The sequence below is a fragment of the Pagrus pagrus genome, assembly GCF_965226575.1.
Source record: "Pagrus pagrus genome assembly, chromosome: 12".
Lineage (NCBI taxonomy): Eukaryota > Metazoa > Chordata > Actinopteri > Spariformes > Sparidae > Pagrus > Pagrus pagrus.
Window position 1 is genome coordinate 7,199,401 of NC_140196.1, and position 20,208 is coordinate 7,219,608.

General features: G+C 42.2%; 1 protein-coding gene across 2 annotated transcripts in view; it reads left to right on the plus strand.

Annotated features, from left to right (window-relative positions):
- Positions 1-1,054: 1,054 nt before the first annotated feature.
- Positions 1,055-20,208, plus strand: part of LOC311267258 (neurocan core protein-like) — a 48,326-nt gene continuing 29,172 nt past the window's right edge. The window contains exons 1-2 of one of the 2 annotated variants that reach the window (XM_084370218.1): positions 1,055-1,549; positions 15,240-15,319. In XM_084370218.1, coding sequence (XP_084226344.1) covers positions 15,247-15,319 — 73 coding nt within the window. In that variant the 5' untranslated portion in view covers positions 1,055-1,549; positions 15,240-15,246. Of the gene's footprint in view, positions 1,550-3,165; positions 3,185-15,239; positions 15,320-20,208 lie in introns of those variants that run through there. The other variant, XM_084370217.1, reaches the window with a different exon arrangement.

A 20,208-nucleotide genomic window follows, 5' to 3' on the forward strand; every position in this document is an offset into this window, starting at 1 on the left:
TTGTTGGTTTCCTGAAATGTTGTTGTGTTTCCTGAAATGTGTTTCCTGAAAGGCTGCTGTGTTTTGACCTTCAGGGCCACCGTCCAACACAGAAGTCCCGCAGATCCCTTCAAGACTTCACGTCCACACATACAAAAGTTCACCTTCACCCCGGCTCTTTGAGAGACTTCATCTCTCCACACACACAAACTGTCTGGACGAGTTAAACGAGCTGTTCTCCCTCGGTTGGGACTTTATTTCCCGGTCACTCGTGTGATTATCGTGATGAGTCGCTCCATTAGGACTCCAAACTCCTGCCTCCGTTACACAAGGGAAGATGCATAATTCAAGACCATCTTGAGCACGAAGCAACAGACTGCAGACCTACAGGAGGATGAATAACAAAGAGTCTGCTGCTCCTACTCTCACGTTATCATCCATCAGTGTAGGAGCTGAACCTGCGGTCACTCACACTGTGCTGGTCAGAGCTTCCAGCAGCAACAAACACACTTTTTTTTTCTCTCTTCCCCTTACAATGTGCGAATGAGGAATGATGCTGTTTGGTTTGTATTGACCCCTGCTGCAGCGATGAGCCTGTTGGCGGTTGCCAGGTTGTGAGATGCATCTGAGGCAGCTGTGTTTTCACTCGGCAGTCGTTAACAATTATTTTCTCGCGGCTCGGCACCAGTCAAATGTTGCTCCTGCACACGTTAATTGGATGCATACAGTGTGATCTTTTATTTTTGTCTCATTAGGAGAGAAGGTCCTGAGGGGGGGTGGTGGTGGTATGTGTGAGAGCACAGGTTGAGGTGTGTGGAAACAAGAGGGTGTGAGGACTGGTGACATGAGGGGGGATGTGAGGGTCAGACTGTCACTGTAAGCTCATGGGTAAATTTTAATTTGATTCACAGACACCGGATCAACCTTTGAGGTTTATGTAGGAATCGGATTATGGTCACATAAAGTGCACCCCCCTTCTCTCTCTCTCTCTCTCTCTCTCTCTCTCCTACACCCCTCCCTCCACCACCACCACCACCTCCACCCTCTCCCTGAATGGGGGCGCTGGAGCCGTCTGCCTGTCACCGCTTGCCTCTTTGTTCAAACTGATCTCCCTCAACGTAGCTGCTGGCGAGGAGAGGGGGGGAGCACCTTGCTGTGGATGCGTGTGTGTGTGTGTGTGTGTGAGAGAGAGAGAGAGAGAGAGAGAGTGTGTGTGTGCGCATCTCCTCCGATATCAGTGTGAGGTGAGGATGAACGGCGCATAGAGGCTGCTGCTGCTCAGCGAGGAGAGAGAGGAGAGAGAGGAGAGAGAGGAGAGAGAGGATACCGCTGAAGGAGAAGGAGAAGGAGCGGAAAAGTCCAAGACGCGGAGCGCTGGTGCTCACAGCGTCCGCCTCTGCAAAGTGCTGTTTCACCCTTGTTTCGTCGTCTCTGCACCCTGTGGGAGCTTTTCTTTTCTTTTTTTTCCTCTTTTTTTTGGAGAGCACCTGCACGCAGGGCGCAAAGGTTTTTTTTCCCACATTCCTGAGGATTGCAGCGCCGAGACGCGCCTCGTTTTGTCGGTAAAAAGGTAAGAAAAGGATGATTTTTTTTGCTTCCAGCACGCATGCTTTATGAAATCATCTGGTCAGTGTGTGATATCTCAAGTCACCGGGTGGCAGGAGGCGCTCAGCCAGCTGCTGGAGGAAGTGCTTTTTAGATTTATTTGCTCGTGACATTTAACAAAAATTCATTTTGACAGAGCGTGCAAATTGTTGAATTTCGGGAGTTATCTCCACGTTGCACATCCATGCATCGTTCTCATATGTGCATGTTAAAGTCTAAGTGTTTCCCGTGGAGCAATCAACGCCTCTCCTCTCACACGATCACAGACAGACTCGCACAAATCGCTCCCGTCCGGGATATCTTAAATTATTTACAGGTCAAAGCTTTTAATATTGGTCTATATTTACGAGCCATGTAAGGGGGCTGGGGAGGGGGGCTATGCATAAATCATCAACTCACCAACTAACCTTGTTAACATGGTGCCTCTCAGGAGATCCTGTCTTCATGAGAACTTTCTTTCTTTCTTTTTTTGCACGCATCCTCCCTTTCACAGGTGAGGTGACACCATTACCAGAAATCAAAGGGGGGGGGGGGGTGCCTTCTGTTGACTGATGCAATTGTGGACAAAGATCTGAACACTTGAACAGGTGTTTGTGAAATCTATTATGCAAATCAGAGCCTGAACAACATGTGTTGAATAGCTGCCAAAACCATCACATCTTCTGTTGGTTTCCAGTAGCTGTCACCTGGGCATGACATCAAAAGACACAGTCACGTATAGAAAACTGGCTCCCTGCGTGTGATTCATCTTGACATTAAAGTGCCTCGTGCCTCTGCGCTTTGTAAACTACTCACCAAAATGAAAAATGACAGGAAAAGGCGTCCAAATGAAGCTAAAAATGAGTGATCGCCCCGAAGCCAAACACCCTGCAAAGTCTCATATTGATGACTTGGCCCTGCTCTGTAAACAAACACTGGCATGTACAAATCACAGTGAGGGAACGAGGAGAACACTTTGGGTCACCTTGACAAATGAGCTGTATTGTCTGAGAATATGAAAAGCCCCTGCAGCCCAATAAAGCCCGGTCTGTTTCTATTCAGCGCTCTCAGCCCGGAGGAGTCCAAGTCTTTTCTTCTCCGGCCTTGTTAGAGCGCTCACCACCAGCTGTGTGTCACTGCCATAAAGCTTGAAGAGGTTAACCAGGCAACGTCACGCCATGGAGAAATGTGCGCGAGAGATAAGAGAGGGAGAAAGAAAAGTAGAGCCTGTCAGGACGAGGAGGGAGAATAGTGAGGAATGAGGCTAAAGAGACGCAGCTGAAAGTTTGCGGCATGCATTTTTCATCCTGTCCGGAAATGTGTGTCTGGGAAAAAAAAAAGGTCAAACCGTGAGCTCCGGCACGCATACAGTAGTGTGCATGTTTGTGTGCATGTAGATGAATGCACTCGCACACAGAGCAGAGGGATCAGAGAGCGGTGTTGTGGGGAAGAACAAGGTCTAATTCTAAAATAGAGTAGCAGCTCGGTTCAGCTGCCTCGCTGTCTGTCGCCGCACACTTTGCACTCAATCAGCCTCAGTATTGTTTATCACGTCTGGCTCGGAGCCGTCTGCAATCCGAGGAGTCACTTTGCACCGGCGGAAGACGGGGAAAGGAGAAATGTAAGATGCTTTCAGATGGACGACCGACCGTAGGGGCGAGACGACGATGCGATGAGTCGATTTATCGAATAGTCGACCGACAGAGAGAAGTGCCGAACGTGCCTTTGTTTCCAATTGTGAGGATATCTGATGGTAAACTGGTGATTTTTAGGCTTGGTTGAACAAATCAAGCAGTTTAAAGAGGTTTTCTGACAATTTTAGAGCATTTTATAAACCAGACAATGAGAGAAACAATCTGCAGTTGTGTCGTCAGCATACAAAGGAACTGGCAAACGTGTCAAACATTTCCTTGTCTCGCTTCGTAATTGCGAAGATTTCCGAGAGCGAGCTCGTTATCTTTAGCTTCTACTGAAGAAATCAAGCAATTTCATGAGGTTTTCAAAAATGTAAAAGCATTTTATAAAACACACCAAACCAATTAAATGAGTCTGCAGATTTGTCAATTACTCAATTGACAAAAAATTGGTATAAAATGTTCATTCCCTTGTCTTTCTTTGTAACTGTGAGGATTTTGTTTTAGCTTTTTGTGGTATATTTGATAGTGAACTGATTATTTCAAGGTTTCGTTGGACAAATCAAGTAATTCAATGAGGAGATATGTAGATTAGTCGATCGACAAACATCGCCTCGTCTTTGTTTGTAGTGCGTCTTTCGCCTTATTTGATAGCAATCTCATGACTTTTAGGTTTGGTTAAACAAATCAAGCAATATGATGAGGATTTCGCATTTTAAGAGCGATTTTATACAACACACCAAACCAGTTAGATGAGAAAAGTAATCTTCAGATTGGTTAATTAGTCAATTGTCATGAAAAGGAACTGTCAAAAATAACAAAACTTAAACGTAAATGTGTTTTTATTTGGCGAGCTGATGATCTTTAGGTTTGGTTCAACAAGACAAAGCAATTTGATGAAGCTTTTCACAGTTTTATACATAAAGACCAAACCTGTTAAATGAGAAAAATAATCTGCAGATTCGTCAAATTGTGAGGATTATTTTTAATTTTGTCTTATTTGCTTGTAAACTGACGATCATTCGGTTCGGTTGGAAAAAAATCAAAGCAATTTGATGAAGTTGTTCAGAATCTTTGGAGCATTTTTATACAACAGACCAAAATCAGATAAATGAGGAAAATAATCTGCAGAATTGTCAATTCTGGAGATTGGCCAGAAAATTCATTAGCAACAGTTTTGATATTAACCAGGGTAATTGTCGAGGAAAGATGGAAAAACATTTGCTGGCAGATTCTCAAACGTGATGCCTTTTTTTTTTTTGACATTTTACAGACTGAGAAAATAATCTGCAGATCAATCGACGATGACGAACGAAGCCCTGAAGTACTCTGGGGGCAGTAATTTTTCAGAACGAGATGAAATGAAGGAGATAATTTTGCCCTGCTGGTCATAAGTGAGCAGATTATTCTCCAGTTTTTCTGCTGTGAATGAATCTCATATACTGTCAGTCCTGCTGATGGTGTATTTTCTGTAGAAGCCAGAGGTAATTCTCATTCAGGGTTTGATAATATTCTCTATGGTATGAAAGTGCCCACTCATATATATGTCGCTTATGTGATTATGGGATCTATTCCACACTAATACAGCGCTAATAGCTAACAGAATAGCACTATTTAAATGCAAATGGTACCAGCGCTGGCTTATGGCGGACGACCAAAATCAGCTTCATCTGTGAGTCAGCTGCAGAAAAGCGTTGACTTTGGTTTTGACCGGCATGTGACGGGTCTGTTGGTACGATGCAGCGATTTTTTTTGTTCATGAGCAGCAGGTCTAACTGTGAACAAGACTGAGAACATAAGTGGGAATTTTCATGATCTCTGTGAACTTTGCACTCCGTTTGCAGCCAGAAAGGGGAACAGGGCTGTAGACTAACAAGGACCTCGCAGTGACTGGAGCTATAACGGCCCACGTTTTCAGCACTGGACAGCTCCCAAATCTCAGAGCCCAGTGATCCAACCACAAACATTTGTCAAATAGAAAAAGAAGAAAAAAAAATCAGTGAGCAGTTTTGTGTTGAGCTGCTGGATGTGGAGGTTGTGTTGAACTGTGTCTCCCTGGAATAGTGAAAACCCCTCTCAGCGCCGAGTGAGTCCCCGGGTGCAGCTACCAAAACCCCAAAAGGGATTGGACAAACCAATCCATCAATCAACTTCAGTGTTTAGCCTGGGAGGGACTAAAGCAGCCCACCAGGCCAATCGTTACAAGCGTAGATGAGACCACAGCTGAACAGCTCAGCCACACAAAGAGAAAGGTCCCTCTCTTTGTCTTTGGCCAGGGGCTCTCCTCGAAGGTAGAGACTGGTGGAAGACAAATGTGACAGAGGCTTTGCAGAGAAGAAGCTGCTGAAGGCCGCGCCAAAGTTTGATCGGCCTCTGCCACGGAGAGATTACAACGATTAGCCTCTTTCACGTCACAGTCGTGTTACTTTTGATGTTTTTTTCTCCTGATGTCGCTCGTGTCTGACATATGTGCAATCAGCATTTCTTTCTTGTTAACAGCTGATGTGAGAACGAGGAGATTTGGCATTGGTCATTAACACTTGAAGGACAGACACAGCGCCTTTTTTTTTTTTTTTCCTCCCCTCACTTAGTTGATATTCCACAGACTCAGCACATCATTAAAGATGAGAAATTCTTGGACGGAGTCCCGACAGCATGTCTGTGTTTGTATCCGTTGCTACATTTCACTGGTTTTTTCTAACCACCTCTCCCTGTGGATGAAAATGTGGTTGTTCTGTGGTGGCCCGTTTGTGTGTGTGTGTGTGTTTGTGTAGCCACAGACTAATATACTCAAGATGATGGCTGATTCTCACGCACCTGATCCTTTATTGACTCTGTTACTGAGAGCGAACCTTCACCTCTGACCTCTGGCTTTCCTTTAGTCACAGCTGGTAGTGGCTACTTAGACCGTCCTCAGCTATATATATATATATATATATATATATATATATATATATCTGACCTCTGTCCCTAAATCAATATACTCTTCAATATTTTTGTTCACTTAAACAAATATTTGACGTCCAATACATTTGAATCTCGTACCTCTCAATGGACCTGATTCATTAAAGCTGCTCTAATAATTATTTAGAGCTGCACCAATGAATCGATTGGTTGTTGACTATTAGATTAATTGCCAGCTGTTTTGATAATTAATTCATTGATTTGAGCAATTCTTAAGAAAAAGAAAACCAATATTCTCTGATTCCAGCTTCTTAAATGTGATTATTTTCTGGTTTCTTTACTGCAGCTAACGATTATTTTCACTGTCGATTGATCCGTTGATTATTGTCTCCAATAATTGGTTAGTTGTTGGGTCTTTAAGATGTCAAGGCAAGGCAAGTTTATTTGTACAGCACAAGGCAACTCAAAGTGCTTTACAGGGGCATAAAAATGATGTTGAAAGAAATTCAAAATTGCATTTAAAATACATTAAAAACAAGTCGGAAGACATCAAGAAACTAAACATTAAAACAAGTTAAGAAATAGGAAAGTAAGCTGAAATAGAAAAGGTTTAAAAGAGGCAAGACTAGAAAATAAAAGTCAAAGTGCAGCTCAAAGCCTTGAAAGTGCTTCAGTGAAAGTCAGAGGCAAACAGAAAGGTCTTCAGCAGGAAAATGAAATGTCGGAAAATGAAAAACCCAAAGACATTCAGTTTAGTGTCATACAAGAGTTTTTATTTTATGTTATTTTTACTTTCCAAACTGAAAATATTCACATTTAAGAAGCTGGAATCAGATAATCTTAACTTTTTTTTCTTAAGAAATTACTCAAACTGATTAATCGATTATCATAATAGTTGATGATGAATTTGATAGTTGACAACTAATCGATTAATCATAGCAGCTTCACTAAACTGTCCATCTTTGGATTTGGACAATACAAGACATTTTAGAAGGTCGTTAGGATTTGGGAATATTTCACATCATTTAGCATTTCATAGACCAATCAACTAATCGATTAATCAAGAAAATAATCGACAGATTAATCGACTATGAAAATTATCATTAGCCACAAAAATGGATCAAAGGGTGACAGTGCTGAATCATCACGTGACCCAGCATTTCAGCATTGATAACATTTTAGCATCTTTCAGCTTTGTTTTGGTTTTCTGGCCCACGACTTGGCAGTTGTCTTTTTCAGTGAAAAGTCTCTTAAAACTTACTGTTTTCCACCTTTCCAGCACCAAACGACAAAGAGACATAGTTAGCGACTAGATTTCACACTAGCGACTAACACAGTGGAGCGTTTAGGAGCTGCAGCGCCACATATTTCCCTCAGGAATTGGTGGAGACCAAAAACAGAGCTACAAGCACACTGAATATTGGATTTATATTTGCCAGGTGGCCAGAAACATGACTACAAATGAATGCTAATGTTTCTCTGTGTCTGCTGGATGTGTAAATTAGCTACCATTTGCAAACACTTTGATAACATGCAGGTTTCTTGACTGTATTAATGCTACTGTGTACATCCCTGCACGAAATACTGCACATAAAATATGATTAGATAAGAAAAATAATGGTGAAAATCCAAATAGTCACTGTCAAAATTATGAGATACTCTAAGTAAGTAAGTCTAAGTAAGACTTTTGGGACATTACATAAAATAATACATAAAATAATTCAAAATAACATCTCAAAAGTGTTTTTTTCTTTGAATAATTTTTTTTCACTGGCAGAAATGAACCACCTTAGAGCCATGAGGACAAAATCCCTCCAAGGACATCTACGTCCAAATTCACTCACCATTTACTAATTTTAAGAATTTTTACACAAAATAAATCAGAATGGATTTTGTCCTTGAAGCCCTTCAAGTAAAATATGAACATTTGCCCTCGTCCAGTAAAAGGTTCAGAGGGTAACAAATCAATCGGTGTTGGTGCGATTTGATCCCCTTTTTGATGCATTACAGAAATGAGTGATGATTGATTCTGCTGAGGCCGCTGCCTGGCACTCTGTGGTTTCTATTTCCTCTAAAAGCGGCTACAATACGCTGTTAATCAAATGAACTCAGATCGATTTCTTCGTCCGAATCACAGTTCAATTACATATACCAAATCTTACAGTCGAACGTACACCTCGAGCGCATGAACGCACACGACAAAAACACGGGGACGACGGTGCCAGACAGAAGCTGAGCTTGAAGAGGTGGAGAGAGAAAACGAGCATATCTGTGCTCATCTGCTGCAGGTCTGTTGAGTGCAGCTTCACAGCTCGACAGGAAGTTGGAAACAGATGGATGTTACAGGAGCTGTCAATCTCTCACAGGTATGCACAAATTGGTGATGCATGCATTAAACATAGCAGCGTATTTTCACTCTGGGACTTTTTCAATACTGAATAATTACAAGAAAATACAGAAAAGTTCGAACTACCTATAAACTACTTACTGTAACTACAAACTTAAGCGTCTTTGTCCATCGAGGATCCTTCAGAGGGATCTAAATTGCCTCCTCTCTGCATTTCGCAGCATGCAGATCCAGCCAAATCCTAGCTTGGCTCCTCCTGAAGGCCTTATCGAGCCGGTTTAAATAACCTCTGTCCCGGTGCCCAGTGAGATCAATGGTGTCAGTGTGAGAGGAAGGAGTGTGTAATCTTGAATCGGATGGACCACCAGCTTTCCAGAGAGAGCTCCTCTCTCCATCCGAGTCCGAGGCCAGAGCTGCATGAGTCATTAGTTGCTTTGAGTGTGATTAGTCACCACACAGACACAAAGGGTGTATGTGTGTTAATGTGATGCATGAAGGGAAAGGAAGTGAATACCTGATACAACCCCTGTTTTAATTGGTTGAGCAATAAACGTCCACGCGCTCTGGGTTAATGTCTCTTTTATGGCATCAAATCACCACCGCAACATACCAACACTGTACATTCTTCCTTCTTTACAATTCATTAATATAAAATGCTTTTTGCGCGAGCACACAGGAGATTGAATTTCAGCCACAAATCTATTCAGGGAGGCTACAGCCTTTTCCTCACAAACAGCAAATTAAAAGAATTACAGAGCATCCACCGCAGCTTCTGTGAAGAGCTTTCATCACAGCAGTGTAGTATTGTCACGATGGTGATAAAATGACCTTCCTTTCATTCCTCTTCCTTCATCTTCTTCCTCTCCCAGCTCACCACTTTGTCTGTCACTCATCTGGAGCTGTTATTCTGCCGTTCGCCGCGCCGGCTCTCTGGAGGTAATAGTTTTGTGAGACATGATTAAAGAAAAAAGGGAAAGAGAGGAATCACCTTCTCCTGTCAGGTCCCAGTAGGGGGAAACAAGATTGACAGTTTGACTCTTTACTGTAAAACTGGATCTGTTTCCATCCCGATCTAATTGTACAGATTTATCTGAAGTCCTCTCCTGTTAAGCTATGTTATATTTTTAGACTGTAATTCTGCTGCTTATTCTTGTTATCGTGCTGTTGCCCATGAAAGGTTTTGTGGCTTCTTGTAAAATGCAAAATAAACTCTTGGATGGTTCCTCAGTTGGAAATTCAATTCCCTGAGGGACAAAAGCTCGAGCTCTTCTCTGCTGGGTGGAGAACAATATTCTGTACGATGCCAAGCAGAAAAATAACATCACGATTTTCATATAGTACTATAAAAAGACAAAATATTGCATAGACACAAGATCCTGAGAGTTTTTGACTCACCAACACTAAAGAGACAAAGCAAAATTAAGAGAGATGGATTGAAGTGTCTATCTGCTCTAACATGAGCCGCAAACGTTAGCATGCTCGGCTAACTAGCTTAACTACTCCTTACAGCAAACAGTAACTAAATAGATCAGTAAATAGTAAAAATATTTAATAATATTATCAATCTTATGAGCTAACTGCATTATTTTGTGGGATAACATGTTTCGAAAGGCTGGATGCTGATGGTTTCCCCGGAAAAGTAGCCTTATCATGCAAAATTTGTATAACGTGTATAAACTGCTGGCATCAAGGTCATAGGACCCTTCTTAGTTAAATGAGTCAGATGGAAACGTTAAAAAGTCAGCTGGAGATTGAACTTCCCCCAAGTGTTTAATAGCGAGCTAGCTTTGCCGGTAACAGTCGTCGTTTCGGCAGGTCGAGGCGACAGCTGCCTGTTAAAAGTGAGAATCTGCTTTTGTCTTCTTCCGTCTGAAATCCAGGACCCAGTTCTTCCACAATTACCCTGATTTTTAAGTATGTCTGCCACCGTCATCTTTGTAAACATAATGTGGGTCAAGTGAAATTTACTTGTTGTCTAACAGAGTTGCCAGCTGCCAGCGTGTGCGTGCGTGTTTCAGTGCGTGTAGCCTATATGTTTGTGTAAACGCTTTGTGTTCATCATGCAGAAGGTGAGATTCAGTGACCTACCTTGTGCGTCGGCTGGGGTGTGATGTGGGGCTTTACAGTAGCTGTGCTATATAATGGTATGTGTGTGTGTGTGCGTGTGTGTGCCTGCGTGCATGTCATGTATCAACATGGGACCCAACCTGGCCTGATTAAGTAAACCTTTGCAGTCTGTGAACACACACACACACAAACACACACACACATTTGTGTTTCCATCTCTTCTGGGGACACTATATAAATATACATAAACTTACATTCATTTTCTAGAGACATACCCGAACCCTTCCCCTTACCTTAACCTTAAAACAACTCCTCAGCCTAAAATTGAATGATTTACATAATGGGGACTCGATTAGGTCCCCATAAGACATGTGGGTCCCCGCAGTGTGAGTGTATAAACACATTTACAAAACATAACTGAGCTAAACCTTTGTGTTGCTTGTCGAAAGGCTTTCCTTTCCTTTCGTTTGGTCCCTAAAAGGAATATGGGTCCCCACATTGTAAATGTATAAACAGCATATAGTCCCCACAACGTGAGTTATACATATCCACAAACACACACACACACACACACACACACACACACATGTAGTAAGATGTTGGTATTGGTGGCGTAAAGCTGTCATGCTGAGCTCCCAAACATGATTTATCCTTTAACTTGAGCAGCAGCTGACATGACATGTTTTTCATGTTTTTCCTTCAAGCAATTTTCCCACCGACTGCAGAACTGAAGGAGATTTGGGTCGAGGGGCCCGTCTTGTCTGCGTCATGATGATCATGAGGCCAGTTGGTCTCCTGCTTCAACAGATTGACAGCTTAGTGCTGAGCTGTAATGTAGGTCTGCCAGCCTCGTCTGTTAGCTCTCTTTGGATCTCTGTCACTCCGCTCGCCGGCTCTCACAATGACCTAAGAATGCGTCCCATTCAGGCAACATCGTGAAAATGTGTCGGATGGACATCCGCATTGAAGTCCACTGAAGCATTTTAGAGACTTCTGGCTCTTTTCTCTTCAACACACAACTGTGCCTGTGAAAGCGAAGAGGGTCGATTTAGAGGGAGGCGTTCATGACATCTGATGTCTCCTCCTTAACAAAAGGTGGGACTGGTTAGTATGCAGCTGGTGTGATTGGATGGCCAGTGCACTGTATGTTGTAAATCCTGCCTGGTAAATCTTTGAAAGGTGGCTGTCTATAGGCACACAGTGTTGTATGTTGTATGGCATTCATAGAGATGTCCACAGGCTGCACTCTGTATTCTGCTGCTGCGGATAGTGGCTGTTGGGCCCCTGCCAGTCCCAGGCCCTCCAATACAACACTCTCTAATGCTCTCCGCTTACAAGACTGGGCAAACTCCTCGGTGTCATGACCCTCTCCAAGCCTTAAGAAATCTCTTGTCACCCACCCAGCTAGCTCCACCGATGCCTCCAACATGCAAAGAGTCCAACGGCTCGACCCCAATCTGTCACAGCCCATCACAAGGTCCTAACCCACCTTTAGACATGGGATTCCTCAAAGTGTGTGGCACAGCAGGGTCTCACCCCCACCAAAATCCACTTTCTCAAGAGTCCAGAGGCCAACTCGGTTCCCCACCATTAAAAAAAAACTGCTCAACAAATTGTTGTTTAATGACAGTATAGTTTGGCAGGTGTCGCCGGGAGCTTTCCTATCTGAGAGGAATGTTTTTCTTCGCCTCACACGCTCCAGTTTGAAGGTTTAACTGAGCGTTCACATGGTCAGAGAAGAGAGCGACCATTATTCCCATAATTTATAAAAGGGTTTAACTGGTGTTGCATAATCTTCTTTCTGAGAATCAGGGATGCTGTTGGCATGAGTGGCTGTTACCTTGGTGTATGCAAAGAGGTCTTTTGCTTTCCTGGATAAATTATTTACTTTATATAACTGCAGTCTAGGCAGTCCAAACATGCCGGACTAATTTCTGCTTGAACTATTTCAAATGCTCCAGTAGCAAGCTCCTGTTGGTAACCCCTGTGCAGTCAGCAAAGTATGAAAAAGCCGTGCTTTTACCCATAAGAAAATGAATAATTTAGAGTCATTCATGTTGCTTAACTCACCTTAAAGTCAAAACAAATACGCGTTTTTCTTCAAACGGCACAATCTCCCCTTCATCTCTATTTCATACCAGTACGGGGCAATAAAGCTCTGTTTCAGCCGTCTCTCCATCGAGCTGGGAAGCTTCAGGCCCTGCGCCAAATCCTCTGGCAAAGTCAGCAGCTCATTTCTGATGTGTGGTAGGATTTCCTCTATGTTGTGCAGTAGGAATGCACCAGAATAACTTCTTCACTGCAGTATACCACAACTTTTCTTCCATAGATTTAGACGTTGTATGCCTGAAGGCCGGTTTTAACCGGGTATGAGACAGGTTCTGGAGAACAATATTGGTATTAGTTATATCAGTAGTTGTAGCTCAGTTGATTGATTGGCTTATGATGGAGAATTATAAATCAGTGTGGACGATGGCATCTGCTAAATGGAAAGCATTCAATAAAAGCTCCAGTCAAGTATGTCTGGGTCTAAAAGTGCCCTTACCGAGGCAGTATTGTTTATTTATTGTCACATTATAATACCGATAAATAATATGGTTATGATACTTTCGCTGTCCTTGTCTGTGACACTGTGTGCATGACACTAAATCACCTCATTTGCCTGAGATTGTCTTTTCAAGGATGCACTTTCAAGGCCATTTGAGGGCATTCGGTGTATTTTTTTTGTTGGCCACAGTGCAGGGACGTCATGGCAACAACAATTTATGATAGAAAAACAGAATTAAAATAAGATTTTTTTGCCTAATTGAAAATCCTTGTGATGGTCAGCTTCAGTTTTTGTGTCGGTAAGATTTCATGCTGCTGCTTTCACACGTGATTTCTTCACAGATGCCCGTTAGCTCAACTTGTGAAAGCTGCTTTAATGGCAGATAACTCCTCATGATGAGTGAGATGTGTTGAGATGTGTGTGTGAACATCACCAACACAGTTAGAGGAGGGAAGTGCAAACTAACATTTTCACTTCCATCAGGTGTCAGCTCTTTATCTCTTTGTTTTTACGACAGTTGTGGATTTGAGTTGAGTTTAATTAGCTCTGAAAAATGTTTTTGTAAACCAAACAGCTGTGAAGCTTTTTTTCCAGGTGCGCACAGGAGCGGGCTGCGCTTCATCTGTTCAAACATGGAAATCACTGAACTGTTTCTCCTGATTGTGAATGTGACGGCATTTATGTAGCACTTTTTATCCAAAGTGCTTTCCAATTTGCATCCGATTCAGCTATTCACACACGCTCCCTCACACCAATGTCAGCGAGTTATAACGTGCGAGCTGGTTTCATCTTAATGGACGACATCTCCTAGATCTGATTCAGGACAATACTTATGATACCGTACATGAGTTTAGGTTAGATGAAGGGAATTACAGAGCAAAATATTTTTTGATGGGTTTTATTATGGATTTAAATAAAACAGATTACAGATTCATTAATTTTTCTGGGAGACAACTGCGTGCACAGATTTATCATCTTATTGTACGACTATTGATGAAGAAGTGCTTCATGTTGACATTAGTGAAGATGGAGTAAACCGGTCTCACGCCAAAGCTTCTAATAAACTTGTTGATCCACTCGAGGACTCTGTCAGTATCACGTTGTACCTCTAAGCGTGAGTATGTGGAGGAGGTCTGGACGGATGGATGTCATAATATATCACAATTATTGTTGCTCCAGGACCGTCACTGATGCTGACCGACCAAATGTTTTTAATGTCATAGTGTAGAAACTCATGGGAAAATACCTACAAAATATGCACATCGGAGAAGTGACATGTTTTGAAAGGGTCAGTTTATCTCAAACAATGTTTTCCTAAACCTAACGGACAGAGACGGAAATGGAAAATAATTACTGAACAGTATAATAACGTGTTCCAACCTGGATATGAGCTCCAGCCTCCTGAATGAGAGCCCTATACTTAACACAATAAGCCACAGCCGCCTGCTCCAGATGCTATTTTCGGTGCTGTTTTGTAAGTTGCAACAATGGTCCTGGAACAACACTGATTGTGATGTTCTAGGAACAACACCAACACGGGGATGTCAGACACACTGATCCTCATCCTGTTTGTACAGTATCTGCCGTGCCCTTTGTAGAGTAAAAATTCTGCTGCGTATTACCAACCGTATATCGCCAAACACAGAGGTCACTTGATAATATTTGCCCAGTGCCCGTCGATATGTTGGTGACCGGCTATATTGACATTTAGAAGTGATGACAGTGAAGGCTCGATGCACAAAGCACTGTTGCTGTAACTTGATCTAAATGCTTGTTACACATGCAGAAAGTGAGCAAAACAACCATAAACTATATTAATAGTCTGGCTGCTGAAGAAAAGACGCTTCACTTCTGAAAGTTAATGTTACACGGAGCCTCGAACGTCACATCCAGGAGGTAAAGTCGGTATTTACGAGTAATATACAGACTTTGCTTATCTTGTGCGAAGGCGGCACATGAAACACAAACGAGAGCTGGTAAATCACATCACATGTGGTCAAATACGTGCAAGTTCATAAAAGACATGGATTTGATCGTCTGGATGTGTCTTGTATTCTTGTGTATAAAATATAACGATGATTCATACAGGTATTTAAAGTTTTACCTTGAATTTCTTGCCCTACTTACAACTGACTCTGTTTCCTTTCTCCTTCTTTCTCTTCTTCTCTCTCTGCAGGTCCAGGATGTTGCTCACTCCGTATGCAGCTGGGCGGCAGGTCCTCTTTGCTCTGATGCTGCTGCTCTATTTAGGCTTTGGTGAGTTCTCCGTCGCCCACCTCCCGTCTTTGTTTTCTTTAACTACTCTGCTTCTCTGCGGTGCTGACATTTACCAGCAGTTTCTGATCTACAGAAAAAAAAAACAGCCAATGTTACAGATAATATCAGGGCACAAGTGGGCTCAGTAAAAGGAAAGAGCAGCTGGACCAGAATACAGAAAAAATAAGTAAAAGTCAGTTCCCACATTAATTTTTCTATAGACGTAAACACACCAGACAGGCATGTATTAATTTGAGTGTTGTAGGTGAGAGCTGACATGCTGAGGATGTTTGCAGACATGCTCAGTGGGATTGAGCTGGAACACCTCCAAACCCATTTATGCAAGTTTAGTCAACCATCTGTTCCATTACAACTACGCATAAAATTCACAATTATGGAACAAAAAAGACAAAACGCCTCAGAGCCGCGGGTCTCTGGTGGATAGTATCGCAGGTTTGAGGTCCCACATGCAGCCTGCTGCTGACTGCCTGTAGAAAAGATAAGTTCTTCTCTCCTTAATTACTTTTTTCTGCAATTGGCATGCATGATGGTGGCTGGTCAGCCTGGATTTTCATTAAAAAAGGAGCAACTGCATTGTTCATTTCCTAAATTAAAGCACGTCGTGACAGCAGAGAGGTAAAACTTCCCGCTCAGTCATGTTTTTGTCTGTTTTTGTGGCACCTTCAAGGATCCAAAACTAAACAAAAGGATCTGCAGACTGCTGAAATTACTTTAAAAAAACACTGGAGTGGAACTTGCTATCTCTCCTGATAGAAGACAAGACAACACTCTTGAGATTTAAGTTGTTTTAAAAGCTGTTAAAAACAACTTTGAGTTGTAATTACCAAGTTCATCGGCACAAAGTTGCCCCCACGCAGCCCTTAAGCTGTTCCCCTGTTTCCAGTCTTTGTGCTATGCTAAGCTAACTAACTGCAGCTACTTCTCTAAAGCAAAGACGTCAGTGTGGTGTTTATTTTTATCTCATCTGACTCTCTGCTAAAAAGCAAAGCATTTAATTTCGGAAAATGTCAAACTCTTCTATATTTATTCAACCGCGGTCCGCTAAAATGTTATGACTAAAGGCACTGTGACTCACCTAAAGCATGCTGGGATAGTCTCCAGACGCACGCGGTCCTGAAAAGACAGAAAGCACTAACACAGATATTTAAAGGTGCAATGTGTAAGAAGTGGCCACCCACCAAATTCATACTCAAAACAAATAGAGGCTACATATCATCAGATAAACTGCTAACTTCTGCTAACTCAGCTAGCTCAGATATCCATGCAGCTAGTGGGTTTTGATGTTTACACGGCTAACCAAAGTGCTTTGGACCAGGACAGGCTGGGGCTAGCTGGTTAGCATGCTAACTTTTATATATATCTCTGCAAAACAAAACGTAGACGTCACAAAGTCAAAACTTTTATTTTTTCGTCAATAAACTAAACATTTTCACTAAAATTCTCACATACTGCACCTTTAAATGTGTTTGGACAAGAAACATTTCAACTAAAGGTCAGACAGGTTGATTTTTCAAGAGGTTTGAACCGTTTACAGGACAGACGAGACAGAAATATTTGTTTTGTCTGTACAACTGAGCAAACCTCTGAGGAAGACTGTGAGGAGTGAACATACATGCTCAGCATTTTAATTTGACACCTTTTGGTTTATTATTGTTAGCATGTCATTATTATATGTTTGCGGGCAACAACAATACACAAAACGTCACGATAAAACTACATTTGGCATAAAATAATCAAATTGAATGAGCCAGCACAATTTGCACGTTAATATGAAACCTTCCTCGCAGTTTTTTTTTTTTATCCAAGCAGCTTCATTGGACTCTGGAGGAGGACTGACAAGAATAAGATGGCATCTGTTAATGATAGATAGTGTCCTTTCATGTCACTTCCAGCTCTCGTTTTCTCTTTCTAAGCTGTTTTTCTTTTGTCCCATCTGTCACCACCATGCTACAGGGTACACTTGTCATCCAAAGTCTCTCAATCTCCTCCCTTCAGTTTGCTAAACTCCATCTTTCTCTATGGTCTTACCTCTTTATCCCTCTCTTGTTCCAGCTCTCTCTTTCCGTCTTGTCCTGGCTCTCTTGCTTTTTCCTGGTATTTGTGATTCTTGTGATTACGTCTGATTTTGTGGGGGGGGGGAAGGCGGCGGGGGCGTTCTTCAGCACTGAGAGATGCTCTCGGGGGGTTCAGCTTGTGAAAGGCGTCCAATCTAAATGCAGATGGAAATATCTTTCAATTCCACCATGTGCAGTACTCCAAATAAGGCTTTATTTTTCTCTTGTTATGCTCATTTAGTTTTCTACAAACTGGTGCCTTTGACTAACAGGGAAAATTTGAACGGAGAGGAAAAGGGAAAGAAAACAAATGCAAAAATCCCCGAGCAAATTTGTTTTGGGCTTATTAAAGCTTTGCAATTATGTCTTGTCTTGGTTCTGTTTGAGACTTACAGGCCTTGTTGCTCCTTGATTCAGTGAGCAGCAGCAGCTACTTCCTCCAGATTATTTATGAGAATATAGAGTTTGTTTTGATGCTTGTCCAAAACAAAGAGTAAACTCAGTTGCCATTGCTCTATATGCAAATAAATGACATTTCAATGCAGCATTATGCAAGAATTTGTATTTGTTTGCGATTTGGCACCTTTACATTTTGGATCACAGTTCAGGTTTTCACCACTGTCGTAAATATGGACTGTTGAACATATGTTACGATGTAGACATAAAGTAGCAGGCTGATATAACTTACTAGTCCAACATTGGCGTCTGTCTTTCAGCCTTTTATTTAGCAAAGCTCTCACCAACAACCTAAAGCCAATCCTAATTTCGCTCTAGTGCAGCCTATTGCTCAGTCACGCTCTCTTTTTCTCATTTTAGCATTCTCTATCAGCATCCTCTCCTGTCTTTTCGCCTTAGTCATGATGTCCACAGAGGCCGCAATACCCGTTTCTGTTGCCTGTTCGCTTGGCTCGATATCTGGTGCCCGTTCCTGCACCGTTCCCCTCCAGCATTTACCGCTTCGGGCCTTAAAACCTCCTCAACCTGGCGGTCCAAAGCTCCTGCGCTAGCTGCGTAAACACCAACATTCCCCGGTACTTGAGTCATCCAGCTCCGAGCTAACCAGCTAAAAGCAGCATCCCTGAGCAGCAGTTGATTTTACTTGTTGCTAAAGTAACCGCTATCTGTTCATCAGAAAACTCTGTAAATCACTTTCTGTTGAGGCAGAGCAGCCAGACCACATCAGAGGGACACCCAGAAAACATTTTCTTCAGTAAAAAATGATCCAGTTTCACCGTTACAGTTGTTGGTGGTGTGTGACTGAAGTGCCTCAAAGCGCTTTATACTTCTTGCTGGAGACTGCACCCGCTCATCCAAGTTATACGTTTCAAGAACGGGCATTCAGGGTGCAGAGTGGAAAATGACAGGGACACCGTTCTGCCTGTTAAAAGTTAGCGAACCCTCAAGATGAGTTTATAAGGTTGATTTAAGGAAATCATCTTGTGTGGTTTGGAAATGTGTTTTATGTTTCATGAAAGCAAAAACTTCAACCTTCCTCTTTTGAATAAAATACCACAAGTAATCCACAATAGAAGCCGCATAGAGGCCGGCATTGGTTGGTGGGAAGATAATGCCTGTACAGGTGATCCTGTTGTCATGGTTACATTGAACCTGCATGTCATGGCAACCAGACCGAGTGAATTGCTGATATCAATCTGCACAACCATTCAGTGACATTATCTTCACACGGAAACATCTCTTATATTGAATAACTTTAAACTGCACAAAGAGAAAAGAAAGGGCAGAAATCAAAGGAATATGTAGAAACTTTAATAATTTAGTCGGAGGCTGCGAGCCGCACTGTGATCACTGATGTGTTTGTCTTCTCATGCCTGTTTAAACTGTACGTAATTGTGTGTGAGTGCCTGGTTTCCCCACAACGTGCTCCTTTTCTCAGCAGAGACTTACAGCCACTCATAAACTAAATCGCCTGACTGTCAAACCCCATCTCGCTCTTCTCTTGTACCACTTCTTCTGAACAAGCCAGCAATCTCATTGGTATTTTCGCCCTCCAAATGACCTCGTCCCTGATCCGCAAAGCACTCACAAGCACACATGATTCAAACCTTACAACTCAACTCTTTCCTTCCCTGTGGATGCAGGTATAGATTATCCATGCTATAAGTGTGTAGGCAAAGAAATGAAGCTACTCTTCTGTCTGTGACATATTGTATATCCAGGCATACAGGCCTTGACTCAGTGTACCACGCATATTTATGTTTTATTACAAAAGCAAAGTCTCTTTCTTTATGGTTTGTTGGGTTGGACGTCATTCGCCACTCGCAGACTACAGCACTGGAACATGTTTTATCTACGAAGCAAAAAACCTCCCCTGTACCCTGGTTTTTGACAGATTAAGGGAAAACTTCACACAATACACCCTGCTCATGGAATAATTTGCAAAAAGATCTAAAAATCAGACACATCTGAAGCCATTGATGAATTTAAGGGCATCATCAGGAAAGTGGTGAAGGTTACACTTTGTGGTTTTTCTCTCGAGGCCACTGTGTTTGAATAACTCCTCTTTTTATTGTGAATTTTGTGTATAACATCTTAAAAATGTTGTATTCTTGTGATTTTGTATGGATGCTACCTCTTGTTAAAAGAGATCTTAATCTCATTGGGACTTCCTGATTTTTGTCTCTGTTGTGTGATCACTGTAATTAAATGTTCCCATACCTCCCGTTTGTATTTGCATAATACCACTGTCAGGTATTATTAATAAAGCTAGAAATCTGTCTATCTTCGGTGGAATGATAAAAGTTCTTGTTTGGACATCTGAGTGTGAAATCGCTAACGAATCCCTGAGGTCTTTTC